Source organism: Periophthalmus magnuspinnatus, chromosome 2 (genome assembly GCF_009829125.3).
Source record: "Periophthalmus magnuspinnatus isolate fPerMag1 chromosome 2, fPerMag1.2.pri, whole genome shotgun sequence".
Classification (NCBI taxonomy): Eukaryota; Metazoa; Chordata; class Actinopteri; order Gobiiformes; family Gobiidae; genus Periophthalmus; species Periophthalmus magnuspinnatus.
The window spans coordinates 11611251-11626915 of NC_047127.1; the positions used below are offsets into that span (position 1 = coordinate 11611251).

Here is a 15665-nt window from a genome sequence, read left to right on the forward strand (position 1 = left end):
AGAAATAGATTTTACGTCCGAACATTATGATAATTTGGCAAACGAAACTAAGGACTTTCAAGAGAGCCATGGAGAAGCTAACGATGCTACGCTAACAGTAGAAGCAGTGGTTGAAAACAAAATGGCTACTGTAGACCCAATAGAAAAAAATATTGAAAGTTATGAACCAGAATTTGAAGAAAAGTGTGAAATTCAAAATGAAATTGCAGAAGTGTTTTGCGAGGAAACAATGGAAAAAATTGGGCAAGATATCGTACAAAATGATGGTAGTGTTGCTATGGAAACTGTTAAGGAGCAATCGGTTGAAGAAGTTGCAAAGGGAGACCAAGAAATTGTGGGTTTTACTTGCAATGAAAACTCGCCATCCAAGGTGATAGAAGACACTAGCAAAAACGAAGCAGAGACTGAGCAAATTAGTCAAGATTTGGAGGTTGTACCAGAAGTTTTTGATGAGCAGAAGGTGTCAGAGGAGGAACCAGTTATTTCGACAAACGATGATGAGTTGCAAATTTCAGAAAATCCTGTATTGGAACCAAATGCAAGCATGCCATTGTCTGAAAGTGATATTGTCGAGAAAGAGGACAATATGGCGTCCAATGAGAGTGAAGATATAGAGACTGTAGAAGAAGTAGTAGCAACACAAAACAAAACTGAAATTTGTCAAGAAAGTTTACAATCAGAGAGTGGTCAAACTGAAGAAATTGATGATTCGGAGAGGGGTCAAACTGAAGAAATTGATTTGGAGACTGGTCAAATTGAAGAAACTGATAATTCAAAGTTAGATTTTGTTGAAGAAATAGTTGAGAAGCAAGAAAATTTTTGTGAAATTCGCCAAGACAATTTGCCATTGGAAAGTATCACAGATGAAACTACCGCAAACAGTGAAGCAAATGACAGCAAAATCAAGGAATTGGAAAATTTTGATGAGACTGAAGACGTGAACGAAGAAAAAACTGGTGAAATTTGTGAAACTGAGCGAGATGATTTGCGTCAACCTTGCCAAGACCTGTTACCAGTAGAAGGTGTTGAAAACGCTGAGGAGGACATTCAAGATAACAAAGACTTAGATGCAAAATATCAAGAAGATGGTGATGTGACAATACAGGAAGTTGTAAAAAAAGATGAAGAAATTGACTTGTTAGACTCAAATGTGGAAAGTCTTCAAGGGGTAGTTAAGGACGCCATCTTGGTAGGGGTAAAAAATATGGGTCAACCTTGCTTGCAAGACTTGCCAGATGAAATTGTTGAAAACATCGAGGAAGTCATTCAAGATAACCAACATTTAGATAAAAAACACGAAGGGGATGATCATTTGACAATACAGGAAGCTGAAGTTACCAGGAAAGATGAAGAAATTGACTTGTCCACCTGTCAAGGGGTAGTTGAGGACACCATCTTGGTAGGGTTAAATCTAAGCAAGGATGAACGAAAAGCTCCAGAGTTGACAGAAGCAACAGTGACAGATGAAACAGGTGGGGATATTAAGTTAATGGGGGAAGAAGGTCAAGAGCGAACATGTAATTCAAATGAACAAGCAAGTTTAGAGGAAGAAAAAACAATGGAAGACGATATGACACAAGAAAATGAAGGCTTGAATGCATGCAAAAAGATTGACGAAGTTTGCAAGCAAGAAACTGGTGAAGAAACTGAACAAACTGCGAGCGAATATGCTAAATCAGTTGTTGAAATACCTGAAAAAGAGCAACTAGATGACCCAATGGACGCAACCTCGGTCCAAAATGCTTCACAAGACATAGAAAGTGAACCCGTAACTGTTCTGGATGATGTTTTTGAAGAGATGGAAGAAAATCAAAATGGAGGACAAAATAAAGTTGATGAAGAGGTTAAAAACTCGAAAGAAGTTGAAATTTTGGAAGGAAAAGTCAAAGAATTGAAACAAGCGATGGAAAATGGTGGTTTGACAACCGAACCTCAACTGATAAGAGGAGAGGCAAAGAAGCTGTCAGCGAGGAGAAAAGATGATGAATGGATTAAAGTCGTTCCATCAAGTGAAGAGGAAAGTATTGAAACAAAAGATTGGAAAAAAGAGTTAAAACCTGTTAAGAAGGAGCTATGGGACAAAACAGAGGAAAAATGTCCACCAAGACAAGACGCCTGGATCCAAGAGTTGAAATCTGTGATAAAGGACGAATCCTTGCAGAGAAAACGTGACCCAAACGTTAAGAAGAAGAGAGTGGTTTTGTTTGAAGATGGCCGATCGTACCTGCCGCAGAAAGAATGGTTTGGGGATGACAGGAAAGAGGAAATCAAACTCATCTCTCACACCAGAAAAGTGGACACTCCGTTGTTACCGATGAAAACTGATGGTTCAGTATCTAACGACCAAGACTATACCATCTCTCTATATGTCAAGGTAGGCCAATATGACAAAGCTGCACTATGTAACATTTCTGGTGCAGGGTCCCCCTCCAGTATTTCCATGGAGATGTTGTTGTTTTGCCTGGAATGTTCCATAGTATAGCTTAACGCATCTGTCTTGTGTTTATTCATTTACAAGTGATTCTATTGCTTAAAAAAATACCTTGAAAAAAATGCATTCTTACTGTGAGTGGGCTCGCCTCTCCACAGATTTGACTTGTAACATGGCTCAGTTGAAATAGTTACAACAGTTTTTGTCACTGGCACCTGATATTCCCAGCGATCACTCACCCAAATACCAGGCCAAACTCTAATAACTATTAATAACACATTCAATCCCACTTGCCACTTTGGAATTTTATAGATAGATGGTTGCCAGGGTAACTAAACTTTCCATAGTAGCGACTGCGGAAATGTTGTTGTGTGTTGTGTGCTCATGACCTGTGTGTAGAGAGTGCACCTTAATCCAATTACACTGAGGACTTCTAATCTGGAGCTGGTAGTCCTGGTTCAGTTCTGTTTCAGTCAGAGTTGAATCCTGGTGTGTCCTGGTTCAGTCCTCATGTAGTCTCGGTTCAGTCCTGGTTTAGTCCTGGTATAGTCCTGGTTTAGTCCTGGTGTAGTCCTGTTTAAGACCTGCATGTCCTCCTGTTTACACTGAGGGATTCTAATCTGTAGCAGGTAGTAGTGGTTCAGTTCAGTTTCAGTCCTGGTTCAGTCCTGGTTCAGTCCTGGTTTAGTCCTGGTTCAATCCTGGTTCAGTCCTGGTTCAATCCTGGTTTAGTCTTGGTGTAGTCCTGGTGTAGTCCTGGTTTAGTCCTAGTTTAGTCCTGGTTTAGCCCTGGTTTAGTCCTGGTTCAGTCCCGGTTTAGTCCTGGTTTAGCCCTGGTTTAGTCCTGGTGTAGTCCTGGTTCAGTCCTGGTTCAGTCCTGGTTCAGTCCTGGTTTAGTCCTGGTTCAGTCCTGGTTTAGTTCTGGTTTTGTCCTGGTTTAGCCTTGGTTTAGTCCTAGTTCAGTCCTGGTTTAGTCCTGGTTCAGTCCTGGTTCAGTCCTGGTTTAGTCCTGGTTCAGTCCTGGTTTAGTTCTGGTTTTGTCCTGGTTTAGCCTTGGTTTAGTCCTAGTTCAGTCCTGGTTTAGTCCTGGTTCAGTCCTGGTTCAGTCCTGGTTTAGTTCTGGTTTAGCCCTGGTTTAGCCCTAGTTCAGTCCTGGTTTAGTCCTGGTTTAGTCCTGGTTTAGTCCTGGTTTAGCCCTAGTTCAGTCCTGGTTTAGTCCTGGTTTAGTCCTGGTTTAGCCCTGGTTTAGCCCTAGTTCAGTCCTGGTTTAGTCCTGGTTTAGTCCTGGTTTAGTCCTGGTTTAGCCCTAGTTCAGTCCTGGTTTAGTCCTGGTTTAGTCCTGGTTTAGTCCTGGTTTAGCCCTGGTTTAGCCCTAGTTCAGTCCTGGTTTAGTCCTGGTTTAGTCCTGGTTTAGTCCTGGTTTAGCCCTTGTTCAGTCCTGGTTTAGTCCTAGTTTAGTCCTGGTTTAGTCCTGGTTTAGCCCTAGTTCAGTCCTGGTTCAGTCCTGGTTTAGTCCTGGTTTAGTTTTGGTTTAGTCCTGGTTTAGTCCTGGTTTAGCCCTTGTTCAGTCCTGGTTTAGTCCTGGTTTAGTCCTGGTTTAGCCCTGGTTTAGCCCTAGTTCAGTCCTGGTTTAGTCCTGGTTTAGTTTTGGTTTAGTCCTGGTTTAGTCCTGGTTTAGTCCTGGTTTAGTCCTGGTTTAGTCCTGGTTTAGTCCTGGTTTAGTCCTGGTTTAGTCCTGTTTCAGACCTGCACATCCTCCTGTTTCCATTAAGGGATTCTTATCTGAGCTGGTTGTCTGGAAAATACAGGAGTCAATGAACTGCCCAAACTGTACTATCCATATAACCCTGTGTTATTATACATTGGAAATTACGCACTTAAAGGTTCACTTTGTAACGTTCCTGATGGGCTGTCTCCATGGAGATATTATCGCTTTGCTGAGAATGACATAAAACTTTAAATCTATTTTGTATTTTTTCCATTAATACTTGAACACAGGCGTTCTTCAGGTCATGACTTATAATTTGTTGCCGTTACCTGGTTATTTCTATGGAGATGGACACATTTAACAGTATACTATGGAATATTTCAGACACAGCAGTGGCTTTGATTGTATTGGGCTAAAAAAGGAAGGTTAAAAGTTTAATTCCAGCTCCCATTAGTACAAACTGCTGTTGTGTTTTTAAGCAAGACACTTCCCCCACCTTACCTACAAATGAGGTGTTTGAGTGATTAGTGATGGCACAAATTGGCCACTCACTGCATTATTATAACTTCTCAGCAGGTATGGCTAACTTTAATACCGGAATATGTGGTTAACGTCGAGATAATTCTTTAACAAAAGGGATCAAGTCGACAAAAGGAGTTTAACTGGAACAAAAATGTGCTAATAATGTGTAGCAGTAGTGCACAATGAAATCTTTATTAAGAGATTAGACTGAGGAGGGCACGGAAAAGTTACATAAACAAAACATTTCTCACTGTGTTTAAGGGTTAAAACGTTGTGTTCCTGATTTTTACTGTCTTAAAAACATGAAAAACAGAACTCTTTTATTTTAAACAGTTTACTTATGTTATGCATTTGCTAAATACAGAAATAAAACATGAAATAACACATATTTGAATTAATTAACTACCTTAAAGAATAAAAGGTCAGTGTAGACTTCTCTCGTGCATGATTGGTATTTACAGAGGCCATTGGCAAAGTTTGACTGCCACATTTTAATCAGTCTGTCCCAGGGCAGCTGTGGCGTGATACAGATAGTAAACCCTGACATTTGAATTGTAACTTCCTCTGACAAAGCGATCTCACAGGCCAGTAAACAGAGTGAAAGCATAGTGCGGTTAATCTGACTGAATTAACCCCTAATCTGATTAACACTGTTTATAATCTCTATGGAGAAACCTCATTCAAATGCATTATGTCACTACACTTTATATAGGTCACTTTAATTTAGTCCTAATTTAGTCCCTCTTTAGTCCTGGTTTAGGTCTAACTTAGTCCCTCTTTAGTCCTGGTTTAGTTCTAATTTAGTTTCTATTTAGTCCTGGTTTAGCTCTAACTTAGTCCGTCTTTAGACCTGGTTTAGCTCTAACTTAGTCCGTCTTTAGACCTGGTTTAGCTCTAACTTAGTCCGTTTTTAGACCTGGTTTAGTTCTAACTTTGTCCGTCTTTAGACCTGGTTTAGTTCTAACTTAGTTCCTCTTTAGTCCTGGTTTAGTTCTAACTTAGTCCGTCTTTAGACCTGGTTTAGTTCTAACTTAGTCCCTCTTTAGACCTGGTATAGTTCTAACTTAGTCCGTCTTTAGACCTGGTTTAGTTCTAACTTAGTTCCTCTTTAGTCCTGGTTTAGTTCTAACTTAGTTCCTCTTTAGTCCTGGTTTAGTTCTAACTTAGTTCCTCTTTAGACCTGGTTTAGTTCTAACTTAGTTCCTCTTTAGTCCTGGTTTAGTTCTAACTTAGTCCGTCTTTAGACCTGGTTTAGTTCTAACTTAGTTCCTCTTTAGTCCTGGTTTAGTTCTAACTTAGTTCCTCTTTAGTCCTGGTTTAGTTCTAACTTAGTCTGTCTTTAGACCTGGTTTAGTTCTAGCTTAGTTCCTCTTTAGTCCTGGTTTAGTTCTAACTTAGTTCCTCTTTAGTCCTGGTTTAGTTCTAACTTAGTTCCTCTTTAGTCCTGGTTTAGTTCTAACTTAGTCCGTCTTTAGACCTGGTTTAGTTCTAACTTAGTCCCTCTTTAGTCCTGGTTTAGTTCTAACTTTGTCCGTCTTTAGACCTGGTTTAGTTCTAACTTAGTTCCTCTTTAGTCTTGGTTTAGTTCTAACTTAGTTCCTCTTTAGTCCCGGTTTAGTTCTAACTTAGTCCGTCTTTAGACCTGGTTTAGTTCTAACTTAGTCCGTCTTTAGACCTGGTTTAGTTCTAACTTAGTTCCTCTTTAGTCCTGGTTTAGTTCTAACTTAGTCTGTCTTTAGACCTGGTTTAGTTCTAATTTAGTCCCTCTTTAGACCTGGTTTAGTTGTAACTTAGTCCGTCTTTAGACCTGGTTTAGTTCTAACTTAGTTCCTCTTTAGTCCTGGTTTAGTTCTAACTTAGTTCCTCTTTAGTCCTGGTTTAGTTCTAACTTAGTTCCTCTTTAGACCTGGTTTAGTTCTAACTTAGTTCCTCTTTAGTCCTGGTTTAGTTCTAACTTAGTCCGTCTTTAGACCTGGTTTAGTTCTAACTTAGTTCCTCTTTAGTCCTGGTTTAGTTCTAACTTAGTTCCTCTTTAGTCCTGGTTTAGTTCTAACTTAGTCTGTCTTTAGACCTGGTTTAGTTCTAACTCAGTTCCTCTTTAGTCCTGGTTTAGTTCTAACTTAGTTCCTCTTTAGTCCTGGTTTAGTTCTAACTTAGTTCCTCTTTAGTCCTGGTTTAGTTCTAACTTAGTCCGTCTTTAGACCTGGTTTAGTTCTAACTTAGTCCCTCTTTAGTCCTGGTTTAGTTCTAACTTTGTCCGTCTTTAGACCTGGTTTAGTTCTAACTTAGTTCCTCTTTAGTCTTGGTTTAGTTCTAACTTAGTTCCTCTTTAGTCCTGGTTTAGTTCTAACTTAGTCCGTCTTTAGACCTTGTTTAGTTCTAACTTAGTCCATCTTTAGACCTGGTTTAGTTCTAACTTAGTTCCTCTTTAGTCCTGGTTTAGTTCTAACTTAGTCTGTCTTTAGAGCTGGTTTAGTTCTAATTTAGTCCCTCTTTAGACCTGGTTTAGTTCTAACTTAGTCCGTCTTTAGACCTGGTTTAGTTCTAACTTAGTTCCTCTTTAGTCCTGGTTTAGTTCTAACTTAGTTCCTCTTTAGTCCTGGTTTAGTTCTAACTTAGTTCCTCTTTAGACCTGGTTTAGTTCTAACTTAGTTCCTCTTTAGTCCTGGTTTAGTTCTAACTTAGTCTGTCTTTAGACCTGGTTTAGTTCTAACTCAGTTCCTCTTTAGTCCTGGTTTAGTTCTAACTTAGTTCCTCTTTAGTCCTGGTTTAGTTCTAACTTAGTTCCTCTTTAGTCCTGGTTTAGTTCTAACTTAGTCCGTCTTTAGACCTGGTTTAGTTCTAACTTAGTTCCTCTTTAGTCCTGGTTTAGTTCTAACTTAGTTCCTCTTTAGTCCTGGTTTAGTTCTAACTTAGTCCGTCTTTAGACCTGGTTTAGTTCTAACTTAGTTCCTCTTTAGTCCTGGTTTAGTTCTAACTTAGTCTGTCTTTAGAGCTGGTTTAGTTCTAATTTAGTCCCTCTTTAGACCTGGTTTAGTTCTAACTTAGTCCGTCTTTAGACCTGGTTTAGTTCTAACTTAGTTCCTCTTTAGTCCTGGTTTAGTTCTAACTTAGTTCCTCTTTAGTCCTGGTTTAGTTCTAACTTAGTTCCTCTTTAGACCTGGTTTAGTTCTAACTTAGTTCCTCTTTAGTCCTGGTTTAGTTCTAACTTAGTCTGTCTTTAGACCTGGTTTAGTTCTAACTCAGTTCCTCTTTAGTCCTGGTTTAGTTCTAACTTAGTTCCTCTTTAGTCCTGGTTTAGTTCTAACTTAGTTCCTCTTTAGTCCTGGTTTAGTTCTAACTTAGTCTGTCTTTAGACCTGGTTTAGTTCTAACTTAGTTCCTCTTCAGTCCTGGTTTAGTTCTAACTTAGTTCCTCTTTAGTCCTGGTTTAGTTCTAGCTTAGTCTGTCTTTAGACCTGGTTTAGTTCTAACTTAGTTCCTCTTCAGTCCTGGTTTAGTTCTAACTTAGTTCCTCTTTAGTCCTGGTTTAGTTCTAATTTAGTCTGTCTTTAGACCTGGTTTAGTTCTAACTTAGTTCCTCTTTAGTCCTGCTTTAGTTATCTTCATATGCCCTGGATTACATTTGGTTTAACTCTATGTTGCATCTGTTTTGATCAAAAGTACGGCACCTTCTTGTTTCCATAGTGATATTTTGACTTCACCCAGAATGTTCCACAATGCCTTTATTCAGTTGCAGGTTTTTATTACAGCTCACACATACCTCACTGTGAGGAGGGTTCTCTGTCTGCTCCTTGTACCTTGACCCGATGGTGTCACCTTCTTGTGTACGCAGATATAGATATGTTTAATGCATTACTGTGGGTCATTCCAGGCAAAGCAAAAACATCTCCATGGAGACAAGTATGTGGCGGACACTCTACTCAAAAAGCGACACAGTAGACCTTTAAATTCCCCCAGTTTGCAGACATAGAGTAGACTGTGGTTGAGATGTGGTCTGTAGAAGTGTCATGTGGGACTATTGGGCGTGATGTAATCAAATATCTGTATTCACATTCACACTGATATGAATCTTAGAAATGCCACACACGCCCACTCACAGGAGACAAAGAGAACTCACTGTCTGTGCTTTTAGTCCGGGTTCAGTCCTGGTTTAGTCCTGGTTTAATCCTGGTTTACTCCTGGTTTAATTCTCATTCAGTCCCGGTTTAGTTCAGTCCTGTCTGCTGGTTTATTAACAGTTTTGGTTAAGTCTTGACATCTTTGTTTAGTCCTGGTTCAGTTCTGGTCAGTCATGGTTAGATCCAGGTTTAGTTGTGGTTGAATCCTGGTTTAGTCCAGATTTAGACCTAGTTTAGTCCTAGCTGGTTCAGTCCTGGTTTAGTCCAGGTTTAGTTCTGACTCATTGTTGGTTGAATCCTGATTTAGTATTGGTTTAGTACTGGTCCAGTGCTAGTTTAGTCCTGGTTTAGTCCTAGTTCTCTCCCAGTTTAGCCCTCGTCTAGTCCTGGTTCAGTCCTGGTTTAGTAATGGTTTAGTCCTGGCTTAGCCCTCCAGACTTAGTCCTGAATCAATTCTAATTTAGACTTGCTTTAGTCCTGGTTAGTTTTAGGGAGAAAAATCCTTTATTGTAACACACTTCAGATCAGATTAATCGGTTTACACTATGTTTACGTCAAAGTTGTCTTATCTCATTCAGATTTCCATCTTTCTCTCAGTCTGTCCTTGTTGATTATAAAACCATTTTTCCACTGCATTTCAAATTCAAACTTATGACAAAAACCCCATTGTCTGGAGTCGACAGCGAACATACCAACTCCAACCCAAGAGGACAGGCTTAGCACACAGCGAGGAATCTGCTTTGATACACATTTTAGGACCATTTTTCTGCATATTTAAGACATTTAAGACAAAGTTATTTACTGAAAAGGATCACGGCATATGCGGTAACTATGTCTTGGTACGAATCAGCTGTTCAAAAACTGGATTTACCAAAAATAGAGTTGTTTATTAAGGTAAGAAAATCCATATCTGGCTCTATATGTTGTTTAAGCTCTTAAATTTGGGGCAGCTTTGCATTTTGTTGCTTCATTGTAAGTGGCAAGGCAATATGTTTACACACACCCCCCCCCCCCCCCCCCCCCCCACCCCCCCCACACACACACACACACACACACAGCAGAAATCTGATCATAATCTAATTTCTGGGGTTATCAGATTACTAATTCATGTTATATAAACAGTTCTATGTGACTAATCATTCTAGATATCTGTTTTTTACTCCACCCAGTGTCAAATAAGACTGATTTAATAATATTTTTGTGTGTTGTGTGTTTTTAGGCTGGCAGTGATGGAGAGACCATCGGGAACTGCCCTTTTTCTCAGAGACTCTTCATGATCCTGTGGCTAAAGGGAGTCATCTTCAACGTCACTACAGTCGATCTTAAACGGTACTTCTATTTATAGAAAAAGAAGAACGTTTTGCTTAACAATTTCCTGCATTATTCATTGACCCCACACTCTTGGTTTAGTTCTAACTTTGTCCCTCTTTAGTCCTGGTTTAGTTCTAATTTAGTTCCTCTTTAGTCCTGGTTTAGTTCTATCTTAGTCCCAATTTAGTCCTGGATTAGTTTCTAACTTAGTCTTGAGTTAGTCCTGGTTTAGTTCAAACTTAGTCCCGATTAAGTCCTGGTTTAGTTCTAACTTAGTCCCTCTTTAGTCCTGGTTTAGTTCTAACTTAGTCCTTCTATAGTCCTGGTTTAGTTCTAGCTTAGTCCCAATTTAGTTCTGGATTAGTTTCTAAGTTAGTCCCGATTAAGTCCTGGTTTAGTTCTAACTTAGTCTCGATTTAGTCCTGGTTTAGTTCAAACTTAGTCCCGATTAAGTCCTGGTTTAGTTCTAACTTAGTCTCTCTTTAGTCTCCTGGCTTAGTACTGACTTAGTCCTTCTTTAGTCCCGGTTTAGTTCTATCTTAGTCCCAATTTAGTCCTGGATTAGTTTCTAATTTAGTTCCTCTTTAGTCCTGGTTTAGTTCTAATTTAGTTCCTTGTTAGTCCTGGTTTAGTTCTAACTTAGTTCCTCTTTAGTCATCTCCATATACCCTGGATTACATTTGATTTAACTCTACGTTGCATATGCATTTGGGTGTAGAGTACAACGCCTGCTTGTTTCCATGGTGATATTTTGACTTTACCCAGAATGTTCCACAATGCCTTTATACAATTACAGGTTTTTATTACAGCTCACAAATACCTTGAAAAGCATGCATTCTTACTGCGAGGATGTCCATCTGCCCACACACATACACGTACACATGCGCGCGCATGCGCGCGCACACACACACACACACACACTCTCTCTTTAAACTTCTTAATAATGTGTGCTTAAAGTACTCTGGTGAAAAATATATAAGTTTGAATATTAGAATTTTAAGTCTGAGTATTTAGTATTATTGGAGGGTCGCCATCTTGTCTCAATGGCGATGTTAATGCTTTGCCTGGAATATTCCACGGTATGGCATTAAATATATCTCCACTGGCATCCCATTTTTTATAACGTACAATGTTAAAAATAGGGTCCACTGCATCAAAAAATACTTAGGAGATAATAACATTTTGTGATACACGTGTCTTAAAATTCATCCAACAACATCCAAACAGATAATAGAATATGTTTCTTACATTTTGCTGTTTTCAGGAAGCCCGCTGATCTGCAGGACTTGGCTCCAGGCACCAACCCTCCCTTCATGACCTTCAACGGAGAGGTCAAGGTCGACGTCAACAAGATCGAGGAGTTTTTGGAAGAAAAACTCAGCCCACCAAGGTAAAATAACAAAAATATAAATAAAAGTTACATTTACAACCAATATTTAATACAGTTTCTGTCAGTTTTCCCAAACTGGCAGCCAAACATCCAGAGTCCAACACAGCAGGGATTGACGTCTTTGCCAGATTCTCTGCTTATATCAAAAACCCAAGAAAAGACACCAATGAAGGTGAGGAGCTGTATTTATTTACAAAACACCAGCCAGAAATAATCAGTCTTCAACTATAAAGCTTATCCTGTTTCTTGCAGAGGTATAAACCAAACCAGGACTAAATGAGGACTAAATGAGGGCTAACTCAGAACTAAACCAGGACTAAACCTGGACTAAAACTGGACTAAAACTGGACTAAACCAGGACTAAACCAGGAGTAAACCAGGACTAAACTAGGAAAATTAACAAAATGAGGTGTGACCCAATCTGATTTAGACCCAGTTTAGGCCTGGTTTAGACCTTGTTTAGACCTGACTGAAATCTGACTGAGATCTGACTGAGACCTGGTTTAGACCTGGGTCAGACTCAGTTTAATCCTAGTTTAGACCTCGTTTAGACTTGGCTAAGACTTGGCTGAGACCTGTTTTAGACCTGGTTTAGACCTGGTTTAGACCTTGTTTAGACCTGGCTAAGACTTGGCTGAGACCTGGTTTAGACCTGGTTTAGACCTGGTTTAGACCTGGCTACGACTTGGCTGAGACCTGTTTTAGACCTGGTTTAGACCTGGTTTAGACCTTATTTAGACCTTGTTTAGACCTTGCTAAGACTTGGCTGAGACCTGGTTTAGACCTGGTTTAGACCTGGTTTAGGCCTGGTTTAGACCTGGTTTAAACCTTGTTTAGACCTGGCTAAGACTTGGCTGAGACCTGTTTTAGACCTGTTTTAGACCTGTTTTAGACCTGTTTTAGACCTGGTTTAGACCTGGTTTAGACCTGGTTTAGACCTGGTTTAGACCTGGTTTAGACCTGGTTTAGACCTTGTTTAGACCTTGTTTAGACCTGGCTAAGACCTGACTAAGATCTGGCTGAGAACTGGTTCAGACCTGGTTCAGACCTGCTTTAGACCTGACTGACCCTTCAGACCCAGTTTACATCTTGGCTCAGTCCTGGCTCAGCTCTTGTTCAGACTTGATTTAGTTCTGGATGATTTCTTGTTGCTTTTACTATATTGAAGTTTCCATAATAACACAAGACAAAAGACATCATTTTATTTGGTTTTATAACTCTATAGTTCTATATCCTGTAATTGTCAACTTTCTCCCACAAACCGATGATGTAAAACTATGATAAGTCTTTCGCACAGGTACAATCCCACCAAACCAAGTCAGAATTAGAAAACTATGAAAACCTGTCATATGCACTTTAACTTGCACAAAACTATAATTATCATGTGTTTCTTGCTGTTTTGTGTCCCAGCCTTGGAGAAAGCCTTGTTAAAATCCTTACGTCGTTTGGATGAGTACCTCAGGAGCCCTTTACCCGATGAGATTAACGCCGACGAATCCGGTGACGTCCCAGAATCCACCAGGAGCTTTTTAGACGGAAACGACCTCACTCTGGCCGACTGCAACCTGCTGCCCAAACTGCACATACTCAAGGTACAATGGGATTTTCTATGTTATCTTTTACTGCTCTATGGTTCTTGTTGTGTTCTGCATTACTATAAAGTCATATATAACTCTCTAACTCTAAACCAAAATTATAATCCTGGTTTATTCCTTGACCTAGTCCTGGGTTATTCCGGATTTGCCAGTAGTGTAGGCTCATTGTTCTGGTTTAGTCCTGCTTTAGGCCTCACATAGTCCTAGTCTCCATCATGACCAGTGTGAGTATAGACTGTATATATAAATGGACATAGCTAACCTGCTAGCCTAGGAAGTGAGCATCAACTCGCTCCAGTTCACTATACACAAATAAAAAAATAAATAAAAAACATCATCGCTTTCTCCATAACTGCTGTTGTCAAGCTTTTCATTTTGGTCTTAAAATGTTTGTATTGACCCACTGTACGTGACTGGAGCTGAACACTATGGGTCACAACACACTCCCTTAGTCCACTTCTTTATACAGTCTATGGTCGGACCTGACTGAGACCTAGTTTAGTCCTGGTCTAGTCTTGATTTATTCCCGGTTTAGAACTGATATTATATAAACCTCGGCTGGTACAGGGTAGACCTGATTTTGTCATTTAAGTCCTGGTTTAGACCTGGTTTAGTCCTGGTTTAGTCTTGATTTACTTCTGAGTTAGTCCTGTTTTAGTCCTGGTTTACACCTGGTTTAGACTTAGTTTAGTCCCGGTTTAGTCTTGGTTTAGTCCTGGTTTAGACTTAGTTTAGTCCTGGTTTAGACTTAGTTTAGTCCTGGTTTATACCTGGTTTAGTCCTGATTTAGACTTAGTTTAGTCCTGGTTTAGAACTGGTTTAGTCCTGATTTAGTCCTGGTTTAGATTTAATTTAGTCCTGGTTTATACCTGGTTTAGTCCTGGTTTAGATCTTGTTTAGTCCTGGTTTAGACCTGGTTTAGACCTGGTTTAGTCCTGGTTTAGACTTAGTTTAGTTCTGGCTTAGACCTTGTTTAGTCCTGGTTTAGACCTGGTTTAGTCCTGGTTTAGACCTGGTTTAGACCTGGCTTAGTCCTGGTTTAGACCTGGTGTAGTCCTGGTTTAGACCTGGTTTAGACCTGGTTTAGTCCTGGTTTAGACCTGGTTTAGTCCTGGTTTAGTCCTGGTTTAGACCTGGTTTAGACCTGGTTTAGACCTGGTTTAGACCTGATTTAGACCTGGCTTAGACCTGGTTTAGTCCTGGTTTAGTCCTGGTTTAGACCTGGTTTAGACCTGGTTTAGTCCTGGTTTAGACCTGGTTTAGACCTGGTTTAGACCTGGTTTAGTCCTGGTTTAGACCTGGTTTAGACCTGGCTTAGTCCTGGTTTAGACCTGGTTTAGACCTGGTTTAGTCCTGGTTTAGACCTGGTTTAGACCTGGTTTAGACCTGGTTTTGACCTGGTTTAGTCCTGGTTTAGATCTGGTTTAGTCCTGGTTTAGACCTGGTTTAGACCTGGTTTAGTCCTGGTTTAGACCTGATATAGTTGTTGTTTAGACTTTATTTTGTCATGAAGAATAGACCCGTGTTTGTCCTGGATTACAGGTCAAGTTTAGTCCTGGATTAGTTCACCTATAATCCAGTTTTAAAAGTGGTAAAGTCATTGCTTAGACCTCGTTAAACCCTGGTAGGTTTAGTTTAGTCCTATATTATTTAGCTAGTCCATATACCTTTCAATATTTTAAATTTCACACTGTTAAATTGTTTTTGTTTAGGTAGTAGCCAAGAAGTACCGTAACTTTGAGATCCCCACGGAGATGATCGGAGTGTGGCGTTACCTGACCAGCGCTTATCAGAGAGACGAATTCACCAAAACCTGCCCCAACGAACGCGAAATCCAATGGGCGTATCTCGATGTGGCCAAGAGGATCAAATAAAAATAAAAACAAAAAATAAACGTTTTCATCATGAACAAATCGTATCTAGTCTGTGTACTTGCTGGTTAAGACGCACTATACTGTTTTGTACCATTTTACTAATCGCTGAATAACTATCATTTGAATGGCTGGACCCATTTAGATTAGCATTAGCATTAGCATTAGCATTGTTGTTTTCAGCTTGGTTAATTAAAACTAATTCAAATTTTTGAGGAAGAATTTTTGTAGCAGCCAAACCCTTTCTAATAACTCAAATTTTAAAATGTGTTAACAGCAAACTTAAGATCTCACAAGTCAGGTAAAAGTACAAATCAAACCAGCTTCTTCTTCTTCTTTTTTTTATATATAAATATTTGTTGTCTTATGGTTGAAGGTACACTATGTAACTTTCCTGACTGCTTATTTCCATGGAGATGCTATTATCGCCTTGCCTGGATTGTGTCACAGTGCCACATTGTACTTATCTTTAATTTTTTTAGTTAAATTTAAAATAGCTTGCATTCGCCTCTCCATAGATCTGATCTCTAGCTTGGCTCAATGGTGTGCTTGTTGTTTCCATGGAGATAATCACAGCCGGATCTGTTTAGTGTCCTACTGAAAGCCAAAACATGTGGCATATCCTCCACCAGAAAAGTTACATAGTGCATCTTTAAAAGTCCTGTGTATGTTTTATATATTGATGAAATGAATTGTGTCACTTTCTGGCCTTATAAT

At 39.5% G+C, this 15665-nt stretch overlaps 1 protein-coding gene across 2 annotated transcripts; it reads left to right on the forward strand.

The window, feature by feature from the left end:
- Positions 1-1713: 1713 nt before the first annotated feature.
- LOC129456971 (chloride intracellular channel protein 4) lies at positions 1714-15102 on the forward strand. Of its 2 annotated transcripts, none has more exons than XM_055228186.1 (6): positions 1714-2374; positions 10001-10110; positions 11357-11482; positions 11548-11654; positions 12893-13074; positions 14790-15102. In XM_055228186.1, exons 1-6 carry the CDS (start codon positions 1718-1720, stop codon positions 14949-14951), a joined length of 1344 nt encoding a protein of 447 aa, XP_055084161.1. In that variant the 5' UTR covers positions 1714-1717; the 3' UTR covers positions 14952-15102. The 2 variants fall into 2 exon arrangements, with proteins under 2 accessions (XP_055084161.1, XP_055084162.1); XM_055228187.1 differs by lacking the exon at positions 1714-2374 and adding an exon at positions 9491-9675.
- Positions 15103-15665: the final 563 nt, after the last annotated feature.

Coding starts and splice junctions, on each gene's coding strand:
- LOC129456971 (XM_055228186.1), top strand. CDS start 1,718: ATGGACGCAACCTCGGTCCAAAATGCTTCACAAGACATAGAAAGTGAA. Junction 10,111..11,356: donor ACTACAGTCGATCTTAAACG/GTACTTCTATTT, acceptor TGCTGTTTTCAG/GAAGCCCGCTGATCTGCAGG. Junction 11,483..11,547: donor GAAAAACTCAGCCCACCAAG/GTAAAATAACAA, acceptor AGTTTCTGTCAG/TTTTCCCAAACTGGCAGCCA.